The following is a 25,945-nucleotide window of genomic DNA, read 5'->3' as shown; positions in this document are numbered from 1 at the left end:
GAAATTGGTTTAGCCCCAGGAGACTGCAAGGCCCCTGTAGGAGGCCTGTGAGGTCCAAACTATCACTCTAACAGCACTAAGGCGTTATTTACTTTTGCCACTGTACTGACATTTGCTCAGTAAAAGTGCTGATGCCATAGCACAAAGCAGACAGTGGCTCTAAAGTGCAGTGAACGCATTCTTCAGCACTACGCATTGCAGCAAAGAGAAAGAAAACTGCAGAGCTGGTTTCATGTCACAACATCCTCAGTACAAAGGAGACATCCATCCATCTGCAGTGCCATGTATACTAATATATGGGACTTTTTTTTTAAAGTCACAATCCTGAGACTGTGTCTTTGAATATTCCATGTAATGAGAGCGGGGGAAGTGCAGAATACTCGAACTGCACATCAACAGATGGCCATAACCTTTAGGAAAGTTCTGCTTCGGGTGTGTGACAAGCCCACCTAGCACCTTTTCTCATGGAACACTACTTGATTTTTTTCCTAGAAAGCAGCTCTGACAGGCTATAGTTACTTAGACATAGCCATTTAGAAGAGATGTTCTCAGTCATGAACTAAGTGAACAGCTTGTCATTTCAAAGAAAACAACTGGTGGTACGTGTTGCCAGTGAACTTGGAGAAACGTGTACCTGCCGCAGTGAGACTGACAGCTTCCCCAGCTCTTATGACTTCTTGATGAAGTCTTAGTAGTGATATAAAGACATAGGACTTTATATGGCTTAATAAAATGTGTCAGTATTGGGAATTCAGACATAGGTCCCCACTCACTGCTAGTGTTTTCCAAATAATCAGTGTGTAACTTTACAGAATCATTTATGAATATAAGAGCCAATCAACATTCAGGCTACACCAACGGATTTTAATACCTCAGAGTACCAAAAGATCATCAATTGGTTTCAGATTCCACAGGGCCAACAGTCTTTAAGAGACCACTACTTGGGGCAGCTTAGTTGGTAAAGTGCTTGCTGCTAAACTTGATGACCTGAGTTTATCCTTGGGACCCACATGGTGGAATGAGAGAATGGCTTCTGGGAGTTGTCCTCTGACCCCTCCCCCAAAGTTATAATAGAATATCTTTTCAAAAATGAAACTATTACTTGCTGAATCTTGCCATTGGCAGAAAGGATTTTCTTATTCTGCAATTATTTTTAAAGACCACTAAAAATCTCCTCAAACCTCATACCTGTGAGAGATGGAATTTTCTTCATATATCTCAACTAAAGTAGGACAAGCCAAGATACCACTGAATGAATACAGAGGCAGAGGCAGAGGCAGAGGCAGAGGCAGAGGCAGAGGCAGAGGCAGAGGCAGAGGCAGAGGCAGAGGCAGAGGCAGAATCCGGATGTCTCAAATTAAGCTCTATATTATAAGGAGATTTAAAAGTTGAAAATGGTATTTGCTCTTCTCACTAAAGCATTATTTTGATTTGGAAAGAATTTCGCTTTTTGAAGATGCAATTTAGGATAATATAGGATGGGTTTATTATTATTTTCAGATGTAGGTTGAACTGAGGATGTAGCTAAGTGGGAGAACAATGGCCTAGCATATGCAAGGTAGTCTCTTGGGTCTCATTCTGACAAAACCAAAAGTTTACTATTAATTATAATTTCTTATAATGCATTTATATCTCTATCTATCTATATATCATCAATATTGTTGAAAGGGGCCTCTAATTTTAAGGGTATAAAGAGGCTTAACATCCCAAAGTCTGAGAGTCACCAATTCAGAGCACTATACAGTATTATGATGTCAATTTATGGCAGTGAGGCTTTCTTTAAAGAGCTAAGCACAGACACACAGTAACTCACCTTCCAGTCCTTTTGACTCTCTTTTAGACCCAGACATGAATGTTCACCCATGTAATGATAGGAATGCTGAAACTATTTCTAATGTCATAGAAGGAATTATGTCTCAGCAGACCCTTTAAAAAGCTTGTCCTAAAAGTTGTTTAACACAAAACTTCCAGTTCTGTGGCATACCATGAAAATCTTAAAGTAGATTAATCGCCAACAGTTTTAAAATAATATGTGTGCAATAGAAGCTAGGTGACCACATAAAAGTTAGACACTTACATGGCTGGGAATAAAGAAATTTAAATAGACACACTTGCTAGTCTTTTCTTTTGCTTTCTATAGGTAGGACTGACTGCCTTTGTATTTCCTAAAGATCACTTTAAAGTGCTTCACACTTTGCCTAGTCAAATAGGGGAGCAGGCAACTGCAGAAACTGACCCTGAGAAGGGAAAACTAGCTCTAAGTCCAAATAATACTGATATTCAGAGCAGGAAGGTCTTTAGGAAGTGAGTCTGGGGTCTACCAACATTCAGCATTCTTGACAATTTGGGGGTCAGAATCTTTGCTTTCTTGGATCCACTCATTGACTCTCTTGATTTGATGCTATGTGTGAGACATTGTGCCAGGGCTGGCAGGTGTTCCCTTCCCAACACTGATCCTTGTAGGGGATGGTGAGGGAGCAACGTACAAGTATATAACTTTTAGTTAGAATGAGAAGAGCGACAACATAGGGATATGGGGAGTGAGGTAGGACAGATGCCCTTGGTTAGTGTGAGATACTGACAAAAAGGTATGGATCCATCTATGGATAGACTGAGTGTAAATAAGCCTTGGAGTACACACATGTTCCCATGATAGGCACTAGGGAAAGAATGCTGAATCAATGTGGTTTGGGGGCCAAGGTTTAGCTGAGTTGCTCAAGGACACAGGGGTAGAGTTAGGAGAAGTCAGAAAAGAAAAGCAGGTGGGCCCTCCTCCAACCGTAGGAGGCAGTCAAGCCGTCTTGAGCCTCTGTGCTTCATTTGAAAGCAGGAGAGGGGGCAGGTTTATGTGCAGGAGAGTGACATGATTGGGGATGTGCTTGTGAGATTCATCTGGTGCTGGTGTGTAGGCTGGACCAGAGTGGGTGCAAGCTACAGTCTTCAGCTGTGGGCGGAGGCAGAACCAGCCTTTCTGAGTTTTATTCAAAGGGGACAAGGGCGTTGTCAAGGGAAGCAGGAAGGATAAAAATCAGACAAAGCCACAGAGCTATTAAGCAATCAGTGTCACATGCCAGTTTTTAGAAATGAATAAATGAGAAAGGGCAAGAAAACTTATGTGAAGCCATCTTCATAAGGCCATTCTAGAAAAAGCACAGAAACCCAGAGAGAAGGCAAAGTCAAGGTTGTTTTGGGAAGGGAACAACAAAGAATGGCTTAAAGAGGGCGTGGTGATCTCTGGGCATGACAAACACATCATCATACTTGGTACACAAGGAAGCCAAGACTTAAACCTTTGAAATCAATGCAGGGTGATGTTAATTCTGACTGTCAACTTGACAAAAATCTAAAATCTCCTGGGAGGTAAACCTCTGGGCATGTCTATGGGATGGCATCTAGATTGGGCTACCTGAGGTGGGCAGGCCTACCCTATGTATGGGTAGCATCATCCCATGTGCTAAGGTTCTGGATTGAAAAGGGGAAGTGTGCAATATCTGGTTTAAACTCCATATGATCCTTGACTGTGGATTCAATGTGACCAGCTGCTTCATAACTGCAATTTTGCTACTATTATAAATCATAATGTAAATATCTGTGTTTGCCAATGGTCTTAAGTGATCCTTATGAATGACCCCCAAAGGGTCACAATGCACAGGTTGAGAACCACTCGTCACATCTGTAATGCTCATGGTGACTTCTTCCCCATGATGGTCTACAACCAGTGGTTCTCAACCATCCTAATGTTGTGACACTTTAATATATACAGTTCCTCGTGTTGTGCTGACCCACCAACCATAAAATTATTTTTGTTGCTATCTCACAACTGTAATTTGGCTGCTGTTTTGAGTCACAATGTAAATTCTGATGTTTTCCAATGGTCTTAAGTGACTGCTGTGAAAGAGTCATTCTACTTCCAAAGGGGTCGAGACCCACATGTTGAGGATCACTGGTCCACACCTTCAAACCATGAGCCCAAATAAACCTTTTCTTTCTTAAGCTGCCTTTATCATGTATTTTGTAGCATCAATGTTACTGCCACTTCAAAACAAGGTATTTATTTGGTTTACAGGAAATAACCATAGGTCACCTATAAGTGAATGGGTGTGGCTGGTTTGCATAAAGTTTTATTAAAACACAGTGGGTGGTATTACAAACACCCATAGGAATTTCCACTAATTACCTCCAGGAAACAACCACAAAGCACAGGAACATGAGAGTTTCAGTCTTTGTTTCTCCTTCTGGGAGACATTTCATCATTGGCACTATTCTCCTTAGGGCAAACAGCATTGTCTGTGCAAGTTTATAGATAAAATACAAGCATAACTTCAGAGAGAGGCTTAACCTATTTAAACAGCATTTTGCGACCAGAAGCATTCCATTTAGTATTAGCTTGTCCCAGACAGACACAGCAACTGCCTATGAATATAGGGCTTGTTTGGAAGTGAACCTGGATGACCAGAAGGACACAACCTGAAGAGGTGCGGGCCACACAAGCTGCCAATGTCGTCTTCCATGCCAAAGTATGTCCACTTACCTCTAAGAGGGCCAAAAGATGCCAAGGCAAAATTAAGTGGTCATCACTGAAAATAATGCAAAGAAGTAATCAGACATAACCATTAGACCTCACCAATTGCAAAAGACTGAGAATTACTCATTCTGGAACAATCCAAGCTTTGTTCCTAAAAACTTTTGTGACTGGCAAATAGCTCCAGCTCGGCATCCAGGGCTGATGGACTCTCTCCTCCTCTCCACTTTCTTTGCTTGCCTGCTGTGAGCTAAGGAACATATACAAGGGCAAGTAGCCAGGTAAGCTGATGCAGTGGGCAGTCACCTGGGCCATTGTGACACAAAGCTGCACCACTCAAGTACTGACAGAAGAGCAGCCCCAAACTGGAATGCTTGTAAACAAACCAGAGATGTTTTCTGGATATAGAAGATAGTTGATTATCATTTGTGCGAAGGACGGTAGGAAGCAGCTACTCTACAGTAGACTACATTTTATAAAAGCAAGAAAAGAAAGGGCCCAGGAATACTGAGACTTAACAGTATGAGTCTAGACTATGGTATGCTCACACTGTATTTACTTCCATGGAACCAGAAAATCCCAAATGGCTAGAAGCATACTGTAGAGTGAGAGTTTCTCTGACTTGAACTCTATATACTCAGAAAGCTGCCACTGAATGTAGACTCTAGGGATCAGAATGACAAGGGCCATCAGAGCCTACATGACATGACTACCCCTCTAATGATAGAGGAAACCCCACCACAGACACAGGTGACATGTTCCTGGTACATGTCCAAATAGGAACAAGGGGATTTCTCTCTTGAGATACATTTCAACTGTTTGAAGATATGACCCTAAAACATAGTGGCCATACATCCTTAAGTTCCGAAAGAGGAACTATTGTTCCCTAAGGGACAATAGCACTTGGGAAGCAGAAGAAGGTGGATTCCTAAGAGTTTGAGTCCAGGACACCCAAGGCTACATGGTAAGACCCTGTCTCAAAAGAACATAAAACAGAACAAAACAGAACAAAACAAAACACAAGTGTAACAGCACTTTTAAGGAAGAAGCAGGCTCTTCTCATCTACATAGAGAGATCAGATTCAACATGGCTACATGAGACCCTGTCTAGGCATGTGGGCGGGCAATGGCCAGAGTAACTATCAAGTCTTACAGTGAAAAAAAAAGTTATGTGTTTTGGGGGAATCAAGGAAAAAGACACTGGACCAACCCTGACCCTTCTGGTGGGGGACAGTGAAGTTGGGGTAAAGTAGTCTCTGATAGTGGCTGCACAGTGAGAGAGGCATTTTTCTTTGGCAAAGGCTTCCTGGTCAGCTAGTATCAACACCTCTATGGAAAGAAACTGAGAACTATATCGGGGCGGAGGGTGGAGGGAGACATACAAGCCATATGGAATTCTCTATTTTTTCCCACCACACCATCTGGTTTAGAATCTAAGTACAGAATGGCAACTGTGTTGATTTTAGAGCAGAAAAAAAAAAAAACCAACCCTAAACCAAAAAACCTGGGGAGACAATGACATGACTGGGGCAGGTCTCACTCTGTGACCAAATCTACCATCTTTATTTACACTGGTGGTCTGGTGTAACATTGTTCCAAACACAAAAGGGACTTTAGACATACATTTGGTGCCCAAGAGACCGAGGATTGAGGTGAATTCATACAAAAGTCAGGACATATGTCCACATAAACTGCTTCAGGATCTCTTTAAAATCTACAAGTTCAAATCAAGTACAAAGACTTTCTTTCCTCCAGGCAAGACCCTGCTGGCTCCTAGAATTCTTTCCTTATAAAACGACCAGCAATTTGGATACCATAGGCAGCCTGGATCTCTCATTATACCTAGAATTTCAAAGCCCCTGAAAATGTAAGTTTTAAATTGGGGCAGGGAGGGCAGAATGGACTCACCTTCCTTGGTGCTGAACCTTAAACTGAATGGCCAATGGGCCGGCCTTTCTCAGAACAGAGCTGGGCTCTTAAGAAAGGTGAGTGCACTGCATGTGGTGGTGGCACCCTGGACAAGCTGTATCACCTTCAAAAACTCATGTTCCTCAGGGCTCCCAAACAAACCGATGTTAGCAGAGTCTTTGAAGCATTACCATTTTTGTTTGTATTTTTGTTTTCATTTACTTCTCAGCCATGACTGCAGCTTCAAATGCCTCACATTCTGAGGTTTGGCTGTCAGGTGGAAAGCACACACATCTTACTCCAGTGCTTTTCTATGAAACTGCTTGATGCCTGGAGCCACAGACAGACTCATGGTTTCCTCTAGGAAGATGACAGTGTTTCTTTTCCACACGGTCTAGTGTCTGGGGTTCAAAAATGACTCAAAGCTCTTTCTAGATTTCCAAGTACCCTGGTATCATTAATTTTTATTACATTTATTTATTTCCTTATAACTGTATATTTATCGCACATGCGCACACTCACATGTGTACACACACACAGACACAGACACACACACAGACACACACACACACACACACACACACACACACACANACACACACACACACACACACACACACACACACACACACACACACACACCATGGTTGCAGTATCTCCTACCATGTGGGTCGTAGGTATTGAACTTAGGTTATCAGGCTTGGTAGCGAATGCATTTATTCACTGAGCAATCTTGCCAATCCCAACACTCGTTGTTAATAGAAGCAGTATCCTGTCTCAAGAGTGGCAGTTTCGGGTTCCTAGTCAGTAACATACTCCCGTCCTCTTTCTGCCATGGATTGAATATATGTAATGGGATGGTGTGTGTGAGGTAAAACAGACAAACAACAAAAAAATGGCTTTAAGATATAACTTATAAACCAGAAGATTCATTTTTTAAAGGTAGGGTCTTACTATGTATCACTAGCTCAAGTCATCCTCCTGCCTCTGCCTCCCAGGTACTGGGGTTATGGGTCTGAGTTCCAGTGCCAGACTCTCATCTACTCTAAATGTTACAATTCAATGATTTGGAATGAATATAGAGTTGTGTGATTATCTCCAGAATCTACTTTTAGAACAGGTTTATCACCCCAAGAGATTCTTGGTTCTCATCTGTGGTCAATCTCTGTTCCATCCTTCTCTCAGCCTCTGGCAACGAACTCTCTAAGAACTGTCTCTAAGAAGTCACCAGTTCTGGAAATTCAATACAAACGGAGTGTTATAACACTCGGGTTCCTATGTCTGGCTTCTTTTACATAGGTTCCTGCCTTTAATGTATATCTATGACACAGCATGGGATAGTACTTCATACTGTTTCATTGCTGAACAGGAATCCATTGGACGGTTGTATCACAGGGAATGGCAACAGCAATGTTTAAATCAAGATTCCACCCCTCACACCCACATTCTTTGAAGGATCTATGCTAAAGAATGCTCAGTCCATTCTTGCTCACCTTATAGGCACACACAGAATAAGCACCTATGGGCAGGGGGAAGCAGCTATGTTGGTAAAAGCTTTCATAGCATACATGAAGCCCTGGGTTTGATCCCTAGCACCACAGAAACTGAATATGGTGGTATGCACCTTTAATCTCAGCATTGCGTCATCTTTTGGATGTTCACAAACAACCTGGGATACATGACTTTGTCAAGAAGAAGAGTTGAGAACCACCATCACCAGCAGCAGCAGCAGCAGCAGCAGCAGCAGCAGCAGCAGCAGCAGCAGCAGCAGCAAATTGTAGACCTGCGTGAAAGGGCCTTAGCAGGCTCTGGCCTGGCAAGCATGGTGCTAGCAAGCTATGCCTTTCCCCTTTTCCTTAGCTAGCCATCAGGGTCTATTTCCTTATTTGGACACTTTCTTATTCCAGACTTGTTTCTGAGGATGACTACCAAAGTCCAACAATCAAAAATCCCCTTTAGTTCACCTGACAACATGCCAAATCAAAATCTACCACCACATCCTAGCCCATTTTAACACAAATGTCTCCTTTTTCTCTTCTTAAAAATTACACCTGCAAGGTCATTGGTTGCTGTTTTTCTGCCTGAGTCAGAAGGCAGTCACTTTAACTTTCCTTCCCTGCTCAATAAAGGATCCCTCTGTGAAAACAGGTGTTTGGGCATGCTTTGTGCCTTATCTGGAGTCTGGGAGGGAGCCCAGAGTGTGTAGAGCTTTCTTCACTATCACCCTTATGTGGAATGCTCAAGCACATAACCCAAGACACAGAACTAAATCCAAGTTGGATTTTATGATAATTAACCTCATGGTTCCATTTTAGGTCTTAAAGGAAAAAGGGCAGATCTGCCATTCAACAGGATATTTTGTACTATCCCTCAAGACTTCTATATCTAATGTCATTTACCATACTGCTATTTCTTTGTTCTTTTAGAGGCATGTATGTGTGTACCTGCATGTACATATGGAGACCAAAGGTTAATGCTGGATATCTTCCTTTATTGATATTTCCCTTTTTTTTTTTTTTTTGAGACAGGGCCTTTCACTTAACCCAGAACTCATCAGTGGGCTATGAGCTCCAGTGATCCACCTGTCTTTATGCCCCTTATGCTGGGCTTACTGATACACACTGCCATCTGCTTCTACATGGGTGCTGAGGGTTGGAACTCTAGACTTCGTGCTTGTGAAACAAAACCCCTTTACATTGAGATACCTCCCCAGCTCCTATCACTGCCATCTTTGGTTGATCCCTGAACACAGCTCAGTTTCGAGAAATGGCATCGCAGATTGAGACAACATGATAGTAGTATTTTAAGCTTACTGATGAGTTTATCTGACCCATCATTAGTCCTTTGTATCATGTTTTACATGACTTGAGCTACCATCTTACACTGAGTTAAGTGAGAAGAACACTAAGACATATTGCAACTTTGGGGCTAGAGAATGAGGGGAGGCATACTGCTTAGCATCTTTTCCACCTCAAATCCACCAAATGACTCATACATATATTTTGCTCAGACCTAGCCCCTTAATGGTCATAGAGATGAGTGTCCTTCCTAAGCAAGGGAAATGGAAACTGAACTCAAAGGACCTACCTGCCCAATGTGTAGCTATCTTATCTTAATTTCACCGGCTTTGCTTTCTTGAAGATATAGACTGATACTAAATGAGAGTGGTACAAAGCTGTACCACTGAAGAGGTATGTAGACATGCTCAATACTTTCATAGGTGAGGCTCCTTGAAATCTCTGACCCAGTTCTGAGCCCTGTAGTGGATATGTACATACCCCTGCCACCATTATTGATTCAGACATCTGAAAATCTGTGGTTAACCCAAGGGCATAGCTTACTGCACACTGTTCCCTTTGATACAAAGAAGTGGGTTGAGGAAAGCGAGGGAAGGTGGGAAGAAGGTGGAGAAAGATGGGGTGGAATGAAAAGGGGGAGGAAAAATGAAAATGATTAAAAAATCATTAAAGGGCTGTTTCCACCCACACCCATGTCAACAAATGAATGCATCAAGAAAAACATAAAATATCACCAAACTGAAAAATCCATTATAAATCCCAATCAAGATAACAGTCGAGTTGCTTGTGGAATTCACCCCAAGGCTGTATTTACCTGGACTGCTCAAGGGGCCAGCCCTGTCCCCCAGGGTTGGCACAGGACGGTACTGATGGTTCTTTGAGCCTGGGTACATCCAGTGGTACCTGCCAATTTCCATTTCAGCTCTGCTGTTCACTGCCAATTTCAGTGGCAAAGAGTCAGTGTCTTTCTCCAGCAAAGATTCTATAATCAGCATTTCTATTTATTCTCTTACCATACAGTAAAGGAAAACTGGGAGTTAAAAAAATGCTATCAAAATGCAACTTTTCAGTACCAATCTATCAATTGAACATGAGAAATTTCAGAATCAGTTGGACTTTGGTCTTCCATTTTTGAATTTAAGTTTATACAAATTACCAATATTTTTTTGGTTTCTATTTCTGCATTATCTCATACTCTAAAATGTTCATTTGGGGATGGTACTGTTCATGCTAAAATGTGACTTCTCATAATGTGTTTCTTTGGATTTATTTCTTTTTCAGACAAGCAGAGACCTGTAATTTTTGCCAGCTGCATGAGCAACGGTGAGCAGAGTGCCTTCCTTTCTGTAACGGTGCCTGGTTTCCATTCTAGAACTTTGGCAAATTATTCTATGGCCTGTTGAGTTCAGAATGTGGCTCCCACTTCCACATGGACACCTGAAATACTCTTGGTCACTTCATCTTCCAATCAGGATCATTACATGGTCCTGAATATTCTGAATTGCATCCCGTTTCAACAATCTTTCTGTCTGTCCTAGAGAAGGAGCTGCTTACTCGAATGGCAACAGATAACCTCCCAGGAACTCAGGTCACTGTCTGCTAATACATTTCCCACTTCTTAGGGGATCGGAGAAGCAGCAGTACTTCTCAATTTGTCTGGCATAGAATATAGGCTTCTTATTCTGAATGGAATTCTAATCCTGAGGTTCTTAAGAAGTTAAAAATGTCACTATGAGCCATCCATGCCTATAAATTCCATAAAATGAAGGAAGCAATGATGTACTCTATGATACTACAAAAACTTAAGTATTAAAATAAATACCTTTGGCATTGATATGGGTAATCATTCCATCAGAAGATGAGGCTCTAATTTTCCATGTGGCACCTCAATCATTGAAGACCAGATAAATAAGCACATCGTGGAGCTAGTGAATGCCCATTCTTACCAGGTACACCAGGAACCTTAATCCACCTTAGAAATACCCCAGTTCTACTTGCCAATCTCTGAAAGTCCTCAAGATATTTGAGACTGGGACACATTGGGTCGTAGTGTTTTATAGAAGACCCTTTCTGGCTTCAAGGTCAGATAAAAATGTCTTATTTCAAAGGAAAAAGAAGAGCTAGGTGTGTACGCTACAGGGATAGAGCAACTGTGTAGCATATGTAAGACCCTGGGTTAAATTTCTAACACTGAAAAATTAAGTAAATAAGGGTAAATAAAGGCTCTCGAGTGAAAACAGAAGTGTACCATGAAGCTATTTTTGCTGCTTCTGTTTGGGGTCTCAATAAGGATGCTAACTATAATTTATGGAGTACTCAGTGCGCTAGCCTTAGTGTTATGCACATACCTGCTGTTTCACTAGCTATAATCACCGTAGGAAATTATCACTCAGTCTTGACGACAGACAGAAGAATAGAATTCAAGAAGAGACCTATTACTTGCCTAGCCTGGAGGTGGAGTCTGGCTACGCAGCTGAAAAATCAGCCTCCAGAGGGCACCCTTTCAAAAGCCTAGCATCATCCTCACTGGGGCCTAGAGAAGTATGGTCTTTTTCTCTTTTTTCAAGTTGTTAAGGCCACTGAGAGCTGGTCTAAGGTCCCCGTGGAAGTGAGCAGTACTTCTGAGGTTCCTAAAGAAATGGTCCTGGTCCTCTATTAATTCAGGGTTCATAAAATGTAACTCTATTTCCCTTGGAATGAGATGTTTGCCTACTGGTTTTTGGGCAAAGGTTACATATGGCTCAAAAGTACAGTATATGGCTATCACCTGTGGGGCCCTACATTTGGTTCTTGGGACCACCCAAACCAAACCAAACCAAACCAAACCAAATAAACAAAAACTTTCATTATATTAAAAAAAAACCCACATTCTTTTAGACAAAGGTTATGCTATATTCTCTGCAAGGAAGAAACACAGGCAGACTGATGCAAAGAACCAAATGGTCAAGTCACCTCACAGTATACACTGATCTCCTTTTGGTAAAGCTGACTGTGAGTCCTTCACATTCACCTCTCAAGTAAAAAGATTTTAAGCAGTTGAATATCTTCTGATATGAGTTTTTTCTTTTCTTTCCTTTTTGTGAGTATAGGGAAGGTGTTAGAGATGGAACCTCATGCATACTAGGCAGGCCCTATACCATTGATGTACCTTCACAACCCTCATCTTGTTCTAATAAGCTTATTGCTCTATGTACAGCACATAATAGGTGCTCAATAAGTTGCTGGATCGAGTATTTTATTGAAAGCAAAGGACCACCCTAGGGCCCTATGGACCCCTACCATGCTGCCTTTCCTCTTAGTAAAGTCTGACTGGTACACTGTCACTTCCACACATAATACATTTATGCACATGATATCTATGGTTGCAGTTCAGAAGGTCGATTTCTGTCCTGTCTTCATCTCCTCACATGGATGGGAATGTCTGCAGATATCTGGGCAGTCAGGCACCGGCTACTGATTAAAGACAATGGAAATGCACGGATTATCCAAGTGTGATATTTTTTAAAAAAATTATCCTCCCGCTCTCTCCCTTCCTCTCTCTCTCTCTCTCTCTCTCTCTCTCTCTCTCTCTCTCTCTCTCTCTCTCTCTGTGTGTGTGTGTGTGTGCCTGAGTGTATGTTTGTGCACCACATGCAAGTTAGAGCCCACAGATATTGGAAGAGGCTACTACGTGAGTACCGGGAACCAAACCCTGGTCTTTCTCAGAGTAAAATATACGGCGGCTATGCATTCCCAAATGCTTCCCAGAATGTGAGAATATGATGAGAGCGGCAGATCTGGAGATGAGATTGGACAACTACACAGCCATTCTCCAGTCCTTTGGGCTAATATTGGAGAGGCCTTTCTCCAACAGTAAATCTTGAGGTATAAAAAAAAAAAGAGAGAGAAAAATAATCACTTCTATGCTGTAATTTTGAGCCAAACTTAAACAGAGACATTAAACACAGAGTTATCTCCAGTGTGTATGACATCACACTACACACTTTAATCCTGAGGACAGGATCCAGATACCTAAAAGGAGTTAAACACCTTGCTGATTCTAGGCATGGACAAGAATGAGGGAATGATTACACAAACAGATGACAACATGCTCTCCCTCTGAGATGACAGAACAAAAGTAGCTGTGCTGGCCCATAGAGACACATACAACTGTGAGTGGTCATCACCAAAAGGGGCATGACCTACATCATGGGAAAATTGGAAGGAAAAATGAAAACAATGCCTTGTCCTCCTTCCACACCCCCCATTTCCTCTGATAATATGATGTGGGTACTAGGCTGGAAAGCTCTTCAGTGTTTAATAATTATCACTCAGAACAACCAAGTAATAACTATGGCTGGCAAAAAAAGACCACAGTTACTGAACAAGGTCTTTCAAAGCTGTGTTTGTCATAGTCTGTTTGTATCCACTAGCTAAAATGTGAAGGGAAAGACTTAAGGTTCCAACAGAGTACAGGACAGCCCTGCAGACCTTCTCATTTAGTAAATAAAATCTGATTGGAACATTGCCACATGCCCTTGTGCACATACATCTGTGGCTGTTTCTTCATGCTAGGATAGTAGATGTATCAGTGGCCCAGAAGGGTAAAATATGTGCCACCTGACTATTTTCAGGAAAAGTGCATTGTGCCTTGGTATCAAGTGGTAGGTAGGGCTTGGTAAACAAAGTGGTTAATGGAATTGATAAAATCAGCCTGTAAAACAAGGCGTTCTTTTATTTTCTCTCATTCACTCTCTGAAGAAATGTATCATGGAGCTGGCTGAGGATCAAAAGTCTCTGTTCCTGCTATTGGTTATTTGCCACCAACCAGTACAATATGGCCAAAACCCCTATGATACTACTTCCAATGATGCCTGAATAGCATCCCTCCTTCAACGGAAGGGAGGGGGAAGGATGACATTTCAAAGGAGCATATTTTTAAATGAAGAAATGACTGACAAATAGCGAGTAACAAAGGACACTTGTAAGACTAGGAGTGGAGCCTCCCTGTCTCAAAAGCCAGTGTGTGTCCCATTCTTCTGCTATCCTGTGGCCACCCCTTTCTCCTAGCAGATTAGATCATGTGTCTGTGTATTTGATCTAAAGGGGGCAAAAAAGGAAAGGGTGTCTTTGGAATAATCCAACTCATCAGCAGTCCCAGTGAAAGGGAATGGACATCATGCAGACACTGGATGTTCATTCTGCATGTTCGTGGATGCATGAGGACTAAGAAATGGTGTCACTAATTAAAATCTTTCACTCTCAACTGACCTGTATTTCCAAGTACCAGAAAAACACACAAGCTTACAATTTACTGCTACAATGCTACAATGAAGGTTTATGTTCAATTTCAAGGAAGACAAAACTGATTTTTCAAAAAAGGGTCCCTTATTTATTTATTTATTTATTTATTTATTTATTTATTTATTTATTGTCTAATGAAATAACATGGCCAGGTTGTAAAAAAATGCGCTCATGGAAATTGTAACAGAAAAGGAACAGCTAGACCAACTTGCTCAGATTGTTCTCCACATTTAAATTTTCTTAGAAAAAAACCCAATAACCCCCTTCCCCCTAAACCATCACAGGCTGCCATGTCATACCTACCACATATGTCCCCCACCATCTGGCCAGCCACTTTTTGCTACAGCCTATATTCCCCAGGCACTGTCACTTCAGATGCTCACCTTGGCAAACTCTTACAAAGAAGAGCTGCAGTTAAAACTTTCCCTGTGCCACCTTCATATAAACAAGTTAGTAAATGTCAGTAAGAATGTCATGGATCCTTCAGAATAATGTAACACGTTAAATGTTCCAGAGAAGTGCTTTTTCCCCCTTCTAAACAAGCACTGATTCAAATTCATCTTGCATTCCAACTCTGTCCTCCAATTTATTTTCAGTCAACATTATTTCCAATTTAACCACATTTTTCCCTTCCAACGTGGCTAGAAACTTAATTTGATACTTGGATTCTGGAATTGGTTTCAGCAATGATTTACAGGAACTAAACTAGCCTGCTTATGATTATTCTAGTAGATTCCAATTTTCTACATGTAATAAAAATAATTTTCATTAGAGATTCTGTTGCTTCCCCCATAACAGAGCTTTAGAGTTATTCGGGGGTTCAATTGTCATCTAACCCACGATGACATGCTGCCAGCAATTCCAGACGCATCTGTTTTCACAAATGACACTAAGTGATACTCCACAGAAACAAATGGAAACCCAGCTTTCCATCTTTTCATTAGCAGAGGCATCATCCACTTCCTTTAATTGCCTTATTCATTTTCTCTGCTCATTCTGCCTTTGCTGATTTGGTTTACTCAGTTCTGCCACTTTAATTCTACACTCCCACTTAAAAAAACTGTCACTTGTAATAATTTTGCGTTTGCTACACTCATCAGAGAAAACCCACTGGCTTAAAAAAAAAAACAACCCCCCCCAAACCCAAACAACAACAAGAACAACAACAACAACAAAACAAAAAAACCGCCCCCCCCCCACCACTACCACCAAAGCACACAAACCCTGTATACTGTGAATTTTGGTTGCTCAGCAGCATGCCGGGATAATACTATGAGAACACTGAGAAGCCACAAACCCTTCCCCTTTTGTTAAGATTTTCATCATTTTTGTCTGAAATAAGAACAAAGCTATTCTGATTGAGTTTCTAAAGAAAAAGACCTCTTGGTGGCAGCTAGTGAATTGCAATAGCTCACTTGTGTCGCCCTATGTAAACTCCCTATGGGAACAGACACTAACCAAAAAGCTGGGGTCAATTTATAAATCTTAGTTTAATTTACATTCTTCATAGACACTATAATAACTATCCAAAGCTATTCATTCACAAGATGTTGGGTGCTAGCCACTGAGCATCAATACCCCTAATTAACAGACAGGAATTGCCTCTGCCATCAACTGAAAACCAGTGGGAATATATGCATACTAACCTCTGTGCAGTAACAAAAATGTAGAGGAATACATTTAGGAACTAAGAAGTCTTGAAAGAAGAGGGAAAGAGGGGGGGAGAAGGAAGAATAAGACGGGGGGAACAGGAGGAAGAAGAGGAAGAGGAGGAGGATGAAGAGGAGAAGGAAGAGGAAGAGATTCCCTAAGTTCCCAAATTACGATTCATTTTGTAAATAATAATGTTAAAATTGTAAATGTTAATGTCAATAAACTAAGCATAGGTTTTATACACTTATCATTATAGCTTAAGAAATACAGAAATAATAGGTGTACAGGACCATTCATGGTTACTGTTTTAGGGCAATGGGCCAGTGAACTAGGGAATGACAAAGATACGTGTGAGAGTTTGGACTTTGTGCAGCTAGAATATGAACTTGGTCATCCAAATTAAGATGCATACATAAGTCACCTTCCCTTTGGGTGGGTGGGTGGGGTGTCCATAATCACAATCCTTGCTGCAGATGGAGGATAAATTTTCTGGCCCAGATCCAAACCAAAACATGTATCATACATGTGACCTTAGCTTAGTAGCATTTTAATTTTTAATTAATGTTTATGAATCCTGGTCATCTTCAAAGTTCCTCTAAAAATTGTATTTGCTTCTAATTTTGCCTTTATAATAATAGCTAGCTTTTCGTATACTGGAGATGTAGAGGCAACCTGTAGACCTGCCATTAAAATGTGTAAATAATGCAAAATAACAGAAGTCTATGAGACAAAATTAAAGTAAGATACACAGTTGTGTAGTAAAAATTGTGTGCCTTTTGGTTTTGAGAGAAAAACCAAAAGGTACATTTCTGCAGACCTAGATGGTCTTGCAGAAGTCACACTGGTTTTATCTGCCACAGGCAAATATGACATTAATAAAAAGCATGTATAAAGCAAAAAAAAAAAAAAAAAAAGCACTCATTTAGGAGAGAAATGCTATAAACTGTGGTAAGTTTCTTCCAGGATACTAGTATATTATCAGGCATGCAATTGACTTAGTACTAATTGAGACGGAAATGAAACCTGAGAAATAGTCCCAAGAGTTTCTCTGATTGCTATTTGACCGTTCACACAGATTAGAAAAAAAAATGTGAGAGAAAAAAATCACATGCAAGAAAAGACAGAGTGTCTTTTGTTGGGGGAGAGGTAGACTTTGTATCAGGATTAAACTAAAGTACCGGCATTCAAATTAAATTGCTATGTACTTGTTGCCTCTGAATTGTACATTTCAAAGAGGTTAAATGGAAAATCTGTGGATTGTATCATGCTTCTAAAAAACAAATTTTAAAAATGAAATTGGTCTGTTTAGGATGGAATGTTAATATAGGCAGAAAAAAATACTATAGGAAAATAAGCAGCTTTTACCCAAATGTGCTGTAAAGTTGAACCACATATAGATGTGTTTTTTTCATATTTAAAATGTTTGATGGTAGCAATTTCATATGGCTCAATCCACATATTCATAAAGAAAACATGCCTGAAGAATTACTATTATTTAGTATCTGCTATTGTGTGTAAAAGTCATGAGAAAGAGCCTTAGCATGACGTTTTTTTTAAAAAACTGAGCCAGTGTAGTTATAAAACATGTTGGTGCATTTTATGATGGTTTCTATCTTGGAGTGAAGAGATCAATTACAGCGCAGCTAGACGCCGTTAACCTAGCACTGGCTGCGCTGTTTCTATGGGGCATCAAACTTGACCTTAGAGGCATAGCATCTCTTTTCTGCCATTTTCTTGGTGCAGTAACGATAATTTCTCCAACATCTAAATATCAAAATTGTGACATGCTCTGAGACTTCCTTTAAGGATGGAGCCCTTGGACAGTTTTCCTGTCCCCAAATCCTTTAAGTCTCAATTAGCAAAAGATCTCTTCCCTTCTGTCAGTGCTGGTGGACAAAACTGATGTCCCCCTTTAAGCTTCCGTTACTAGTGATTATTACATGTCATAGTCTGATACATGGAAAGAGCAATCATGTTAGAATAAAAAAAATAGAGCATGTCTAAATCACTCCAGTATTATTGGAATCAAAGCATATTTAGCATGCATGTCCCTCTAGTTCTTCTTTAGCATTAGTACAGAATAGTGCATCCCCTAATCCCTGAACCTAGCATGCAGAGCAGAGGACTTAAGTTATGATTAATTATTTTAGTTAAAAAAAAAAAAAAAGGAGAGACGGTTCTCCTCATCCAGAAGCTCAAGGTGACAAACTACAAACATCCTTCTATGAAATACAATATTACATAGAAATACTTGCAACAGAAATAGAAGAGAGGCTACACTATTAATAATTTAATATTAGCCCCCAGGATAAAGAAAAAACCCACCCAAGACAAGACCATACCACCCGGGATTGTTTTAGAACCGTTTTTGGCTAACCCCTTTCAAGAACCCTCAGTCAAAAGCTTTAAAACAGGCTATTGTCAGAGCGCTGGGTACCTTTTCTCTCTTGGCTTTGTTCAGTATTTTCCTCGGCTGCAGTTTCCATGGCTGGCTTCATACCATCCACCAAAAATGCTTTTTCCCTGCTTCCCCACAACACACAATTTCCCCCCTCCTCTTCCTTTTCTTTTGGACTCCCCTCTGTCTCTCTTCTTTACACCCGCCTGATTGAGAGGCTCTGTTCTTCACTACAGTAGATTACAGTGCCTTCCAAGATGCAAAAGTCTTGTCAGCGTCAATTTCGCTCTGCCTACTGGTCCATAAAGACAGCTGCCAAGGAGCAGGCGACCATACGTCACCGAGGATCCCAGTTATAAAACAGCCACTCTGTGCCCCCACTCCCAGTACACCCCGGGAAGCTCCTGCTCTCCCACCAAGCTCCTTTTCCTCCCTGCTCTCTCTCTCTCTCTCTCTCTCTCTCTCTCTCTCTCTCTCTCTCTCCCCTCCCTCTCTCCCTCCTCTCCCTCTCTTTCTCCCTCCCCTCCCTTTTTTCTTCTTGCCAACTGCAACCCAATGAATACTAATTAATTCTCCCAGNAAAACAGCCACTCTGTGCCCCCACTCCCAGTACAGAGAATACATTTGGAAGACTAGGAATCATCTTATGGCCCAGGAAAATCTCTCTCTCTCTCTCTCTCTCTCTCTCTCTCTCTCTCTCTCTCTCACCTCCCTCTCTCCCTCCTCTCCCTCTCTTTCTCCCTCCCCTCCCTTTTTTCTTCTTGCCAACTGCAACCCAATGAATACTAATTAATTCTCCCAGGAAATAATAGACTTGTGACATCAGAGGAAGGGATGTGGAGGAGAAAGAAAGGAGCCCCCTCCCACCACGTGACTTGGTCAGACCACACTATATGTTATCTCTCAGGAGAATGCCTGTTTCCCTTTGCTTCCCCTTTCTGGGCCATTGGTTTTGTTTATTCTATTTATCCCTAAGCCCTGGAAAAGTATCTTCAAAAGATGTACCCTTGCTCTATTTAAAACAAAAAACAAAACCCAAAAAACTTCTGTTTCATGAATCTCTAGACAAGCTGACTTAAAAAAAAAATACTAACGACAAAAGAATAAAGGTATTCAAGAGGGAAGAAACTTCAAATAGATTTAACAATGGTGATGGCAATTCAGCATTAGATTCTACTTTTTTGTGTTAAAATATGAGAAATTTTAGCTCAAACACAATTTCCAAAAGGAGCTAATGCTTATTCAACAATCAGTATATTGAAAGTATATCTATCTGATATTTTGGTGGTTTCTAATATGAAAATCAAGTTTTTTTGATAGGATATGATTACATTTGCATACAGTATTATTTGTTAGATGTCCTTAGTCAAAATCTCAAGTGGGTACTTTTTAACAGCACTCTAAACATCTGGCTTTAAGACTATTGTGCCAACAGGGATTCCAATGATTCTGACGGCTGTTTTCACAAACCCCTTTGCACAATTGAGATCAACGTTCTCACATTAAGCATTTAAATCTTTACTTTGATTATGAGCCGTAATTTTCAAGTATCACCAATTTCATACACATTTAATAATTGCATTTAGCTCACTCACCTTCATTGACCTTGTTGAAAAAATTCTATAAACTGAAGTCACATACAAAGATAACTATCGATAACCACAGGATAAAGGATTTCTGGAGCTGCCATAGCTACTTGGCACCCATGCTGGGAGTAAACATTAAAGACATGTTGGGGGGGGGGCAGTGAAATGGTTCAGCAGGTAAAATTGTCTGCTGCCAAGTCTAACCACTAGAGAGTTCCATTCCTGGGATCCACACGGTAGAAAGAGACAATAGATTGCTGCAAGCTGTCCTCTGATCACACACACGTACACACACACACATCACACACAGAGATACACATAGACACACACAGACACACATACCAACACATACACACACACACATTTTTAAAAAGACAAGTTGGCAACCACCTCTCCTAAAAACATTCTCTAAAGTTTTATGGGGTTTTTACACAATACCTCAAAACAATGTGGGAAGATCCCAAATCAAAATCCTTTACCAGCCTGATCTTTTAATGCTTTGGTTTTAGATAATCTCTCACGCCCACTTATATTCAACATTTCTGCTGTGTTAAACAAGAAAACACCTTGAAAACCTGTTTAGCCTGCTTCAACTCTTTCTTTTAATTTTCCATCTCACTTTCCACTTTACCCATTGTCCCTGAAGACCACGCCCACAGCCAGCTTTCCCTGGAAATATGGCTTCCGCCCATTTTATTGTGTCTTGGTGAAGGGATTGGGAGGGCACCACCTAAAACTTCAGCCTCTGGAAAAAAGTGTGTGTGTGTGTGTGTGATAACTATCTCCATGGGAAAACTTATAGTGTGCCTTAATTGGACAAATTTTTTAAAGGCCATGTTTGAACAACTTAGGTCCATTCAGACATAAAGGTATAAAATTTTACTTGTGCATTAGCAAGATGGCTCTTGCTATCAAGTATAATCCGAGCTTCATCCTCAGGACTTGAATGAGAAGCGAATACCAACTTCCACAGTTATTCTCTGACATATATATATATATATATATATATATATATATATATATATACACACACACACATTATTACAGTGAAACAAATGAATATAATTTAAAAATTTTAAAGTATAATTGTGATTAACTATGTTAGTGGGTTTTTTATAGAGTGTCTAACAAAATCATTTAATTCTAGAAATATCAGAGGAGCCTAATTTTGTTGACTCTCCTATTAGATAAATTAGTTTATTTACATAAGAGACAGGGTCTGGCTATGGTGAGGTACCCACCACTGAACTTAGTTTGAAACATTATTTTAATATGAATACAGTGAAAAGCAAAATATAAAAGGCATTCTAAATTTCCTTAAACAGCTCTTGTCTATAATATAGTGACAAATCAAAGCAACTGGACAAAATGCTGATGCAAGAATAAGAGATGTTGACCTAAAATGGATGAATTACATTGAACCTTATGGAACTGCTGGTACTGCCTTAAAAGAGTGTAGTTTCATCTACATGCCGAGCTTATTTCCTCTACCATGCACATCTGCTAGAGTACTACAGGGAGCTCCATAAACAAGCACATGCTTGGAAGAGCTTCCCAAGGGCTAATGTCTACCAGGATGTCCACGAGCAAGCCAGGGCGCCTTCTCTAGGTAGTCCTCAGGCTAATGGGCCACAGAAAACTTGCTTAACCAGAGCGCTCCTTCCTGCCAGCGATATCACAAGATGAACAGAGGAAAATTCATTAAGTTGCAAAGTCATCTCCCTATACTTAGCCTAACCACATGATCATAAAACAATTTTGCCCACTGCCTCCTGTCCACAGTTTTCTGGAATTATATCTTAGGGGTTTTGTTTGTTTGAGGAGCAGGGCTCAAAATGAGTGAAGTCAAAAGAAAATTGAAAACACCAGGAATAGATTTCTTTTTTCAATTAATTCTAACTGCAAATTCCTCTACAAGCCTTCTTGGCTCATAGAACATTTATGTCACATGAAATACACTTGGCCATAATCCTTCCTCAGTGTCTGATATGTGAAGTGCTGTCTAATAAGAAATACAAACTAGAAAAACAGAATAGTGCTAGAAATTCAGAATATGATTGTTAAGAATGGTTTTTATCCATAACTAGACTGTATTAAAACTTTTTAAAAATCAGCTTGGGAAAGCCTTTGTCTTGCAGGATAATTAAATTTCTAATTTTTGTCTTTTTAAGCCAGGAGGATTTAAAAAAGCTTGAGGCCAGTCTGTGCTATATAGTGAGTTCTTAGCCAGCCTCAGCTACCAGTGTGATACCCCACCCCACCCCTGTCCAACATAAACAAATCAAAAGAGGGGTGGTATACCAGTCCAGTGAGTAAGAGACTTGCTGTCAACCATGACTATCTGAGTTAGATCCCTGGGACCCATGGCGAGAGAAAATTATCCTCTGACTTCCACATGTGTGCTATGGCACATGCAAGCCGACAAACACAAAAGAAGTAACAATGTCATTAAATGATAAATAAAAATAATTGAATTTCTAATTTTTCATGAAATGTGAGTTTTGAAAAATGCCTGTGGATTCAGTACTTATGATTATTTTCCTTCCTTGATGGCTTTACTCCATATCTTCTGCATATCTGCTATAGTTTACAAGAAATGACACCTTATATTGAACTGAAAGTGAAGATCAAGTCAGATGATATTTATGAATACTCTTTAGAAATGGTAGAGCTAAGGGCTGGAGAGATGACTCAGAGCCCTGGCTGTTATTCTAGAGGACCTGAGTTTGATTCCCAACACCCACATGGCAGCTCACAATCATTTGTAATTTCAGTTCTAGGGGAGCTGAACCCCTCTTCTGACCTCTGAGGGCACTAGGAATGCATGTGGTATTCAGACATACAGGCAGGCAAAACACCCATATACATAAAATAATGGTGAAATTATTTTTAAATTGTGAAATTTTGGTTGAAATTGTAGTTTTGGTTGAAAATGTAGCTCAGTGGCAGAGTGCTTGCCTAGTATACAAGAAACCCTGGGTTCAATTATTAATGCCACAAAAAATGATGAATTTCCATAAAGGTGAGCCATCATCCATAGTAGTTGTCTTTAATGACAGAGTTTGTTCCCAAGTAGATCCTGGCTAATGTCCACAAATATGATGAGCACAAGAGACTTTTTTCCCCTTTCTTTCCAGCCTCGTCAGCTATTTACTTAGTTCCAGGCAGTAACCTCATTAGAAAATTCAGGAGCTGCCAAAACAGCAATTGTTGAGTTTAGCAACAGCCAGCCTAAGGTGTGCCCAGCTCCTCTGCACCCTGCCTCAAACAAGCAAACAAACAAACAAGCAAACAAACAATTCACGGAACCAAATGTTCAGAGAGTGAGAACAAGTTTGGTAGGCATAAACTAGGGCTTGACATGATAGCAACAGGGGCAACGTGGACTGTTTCCACATTCCCAGCTGAGAAATGGGCTCAGCACAGAGGCACTGTGTGATTAAGTAGCATGTTCATTTTCCCAAGCAGGGTGGGCCACACGTATCTCAAAGTCAATGTGAGTATTGTGGCTTCCTTCCTCTCTCTCTCTTGTATCATGCTTGCACAATGTGAGCATACGCCACACTCAGCATGTGGTCGTTCTTCACTGGCCAGGACATGTGGGTGTTTGAGAATGTTCCTGGCCTCCACTCACTAGACACATGAGGGAGGAAACTCATTCCCAGCTGAGAACCATTGCCTTCAGTCTAGTTTTCTACGGTTGCTAGAACTTTCTCTTGTTAGCCAGTGGCTCTAAAGCCTGGCTGTACCCTGGAGTCAGCTGGAAAGGTTTTACTATATGTCCTATGCCCTGATATTGTGAATGGGTAGTGACCAGCTTGTGTGGTGTGAAAACTTTAAAATATGTACACACACCCCCAGTATGTTTGAACACATAACAAGCCATGTAGGCAGCTGGAACACAATTAGCTACTTTTGGAAGGGTACAAAGAGAGGAATTTGATGGACCTATAGGAAAGTATAGTCAGGGAAATAATGTCCAACAGGAAAAGATGGAGGATTTATCCCCAGCAGAAAAGACCAATTGAGCATCAAGACAAGAGATGGGGGAGGTAGTGCTGATGCCCATGGGGAGCATAAAATCAGGGGACAGACTGGTTTCCTAGGGCCACTGTGGTAAAGGAGCATAAACTTGACAGTTTTAAATCACAGAAATTAGTCTCTCACAGTTCTGGAAGCTAAAAGTCCAAAGCCAAGGTGAAGAAAGGGCTGCAGTTTCTCTGACAGGACCATGAAGCAGATTCATTTTTGCCTCTGCCAGCTTCCAGCAGTCACTAGTAGTCCTTAATGTTTAGTCCTTGGCTTGGTTCTGTGCTCCAGCCTCCACCCATGTCACCATATGGTGTTTTCTCTGTGTGTCTCATAAGGACACTGATAGATCAAGTTGGACTCAGGCCTACGCTAGTCAACCAAGGCCTCACCCCCACTTCATTATATCTACAAAGACTACTTCCAAGTAATGGCACCTTCACAGGTACTAGAAGTTAAGATTTTACTATATTGGCACCTGAGAGGCAATATATGACTCAACTCCCACCAGGTGAGGGAGACTGAGAAAGACAATCACATTTGGAAGCCATGTGAGCTATTCTTGTAAAATTGCTCAGTCTAGGCAGAATTTGGAACTGAAGAATTGGGTGCTAGCAGCACAGAGGAACAAATTTGAGCGGGGGTGGGTGTGATGCCAGAGCAGAAGGCGCAAAGGAGAACACCATGCACGTACCACCTAAGCTCAGGGGCCTTGGTAGAAGTACTCTCAAAGGAGGCTGAGAATATTGGAGACGATCCAGGTCAGGGGCTTGTCACAGAGGAGAAAATTTTGAGAAGCGGGGGATGTGACACAGTGAAAGCAGTTAGGCGGGGAGGATATAGCAAAGACCACTAAAACAGAAAATTCCAACTCCCTTGCCAGTGTTATCACAGAGACTAGAATGGAAACCAGCAGTTTTTAGAAGGATCGCCGGAGGACTGGGAAAGTGAGGAAGAGGAGGAAAGGATGGGCTGCATACTGCAGAAATGTAGCGAGATAAGGCAAGGGAATGATGTAGCAGATAAAGGAGAAAAATCACGGCCAAGAGCAAGTCTGCCAAATGTTGGATCCTGCAAAGATGATGCAAAGAGGATGGAAAGAGATTAAGATGTAAGTGGAGGTGGATGAGTGGCAAGGAATCAAGAGGCCAGGAGAGTAGGCACCAGATACAGAGAGCAAGTTGGGACAGCTCCTGTTACCATTTGGTCTAAGCTCCGCCCCACAGTTACCTGGCAACATGAGTGCACATGAGTGTTGAGGTGTGCCTGACTCACTATAAAAGGGGTTGCTTGCCCCCTCTGCTCTCTCTTGCTCTTGACTTCTTGCTCCCTCTCTACCTTCTCGCCCCTTCCCACTTCTCTCCCCATTCCTTTCCCCACCCTCCACATGCTCATGTCCTGCCTCTACTTCTCTACTCCTCTTTTCTTCTCTCTCTCTCTCTCTCTCTCTCTCTCTCTCTCTCTCTCTCTCTCTCTCCTCTACCATCTCAACTCCCGCCCCATGCCCCAAATAACCTAAATAAACACTATTCTATACTATACTGTCCTGTGGCTGGTCCCCCTTCCCCCATACCGACTACACATCCACCAAAACATATTCTTCTCTTTATCTTTTTATAAAACACAACAGCTCCTTTAACATGGAAGTGAGGACAGAGGAACTAGAGGAAAACAGATGTCTATCCAACTCCAAGACAAAAAACACTCAAAAGATATGGTGATGACTGGCAGGTTACAGGTACAGCCTGTCCTGCCTGGAAAAGGGGAC

General features: G+C 41.1%; 1 protein-coding gene across 9 annotated transcripts in view; it reads right to left on the bottom strand.

Moving 5' to 3' along the window:
* The window catches only part of Gpm6b (glycoprotein M6B), a 148,919-nt gene that overhangs the window by 24,999 nt on the left and 97,975 nt on the right, over positions 1-25,945 (bottom strand). For 3 of the 9 annotated variants that reach the window (XM_029473195.1, XM_029473196.1, XM_029473194.1), the window contains exons 1-2: positions 18,602-19,055; positions 10,043-10,162 (exon numbers count right to left, since the gene is read on the bottom strand). The exons of 3 other annotated variants lie outside the window; for them this stretch is intronic. In XM_029473195.1, the coding sequence (XP_029329055.1) occupies positions 10,043-10,162; positions 18,602-18,662 (181 nt within the window). In that variant the 5' untranslated portion in view covers positions 18,663-19,055. Of the gene's footprint in view, positions 1-10,042; positions 10,163-18,601; positions 19,056-25,945 lie in introns of those variants that run through there. 3 more of the 9 variants (XM_029473199.1, XM_029473200.1, XM_029473197.1) reach the window with 1 other exon arrangement.

The sequence above is a fragment of the Mus caroli genome, chromosome X, assembly GCF_900094665.2.
Source record: "Mus caroli chromosome X, CAROLI_EIJ_v1.1, whole genome shotgun sequence".
NCBI lineage: Eukaryota > Metazoa > Chordata > Mammalia > Rodentia > Muridae > Mus > Mus caroli.
Note: the sequence above shows the minus strand (reverse complement) of the source record. Positions and strands in the feature narration are given on the sequence as shown.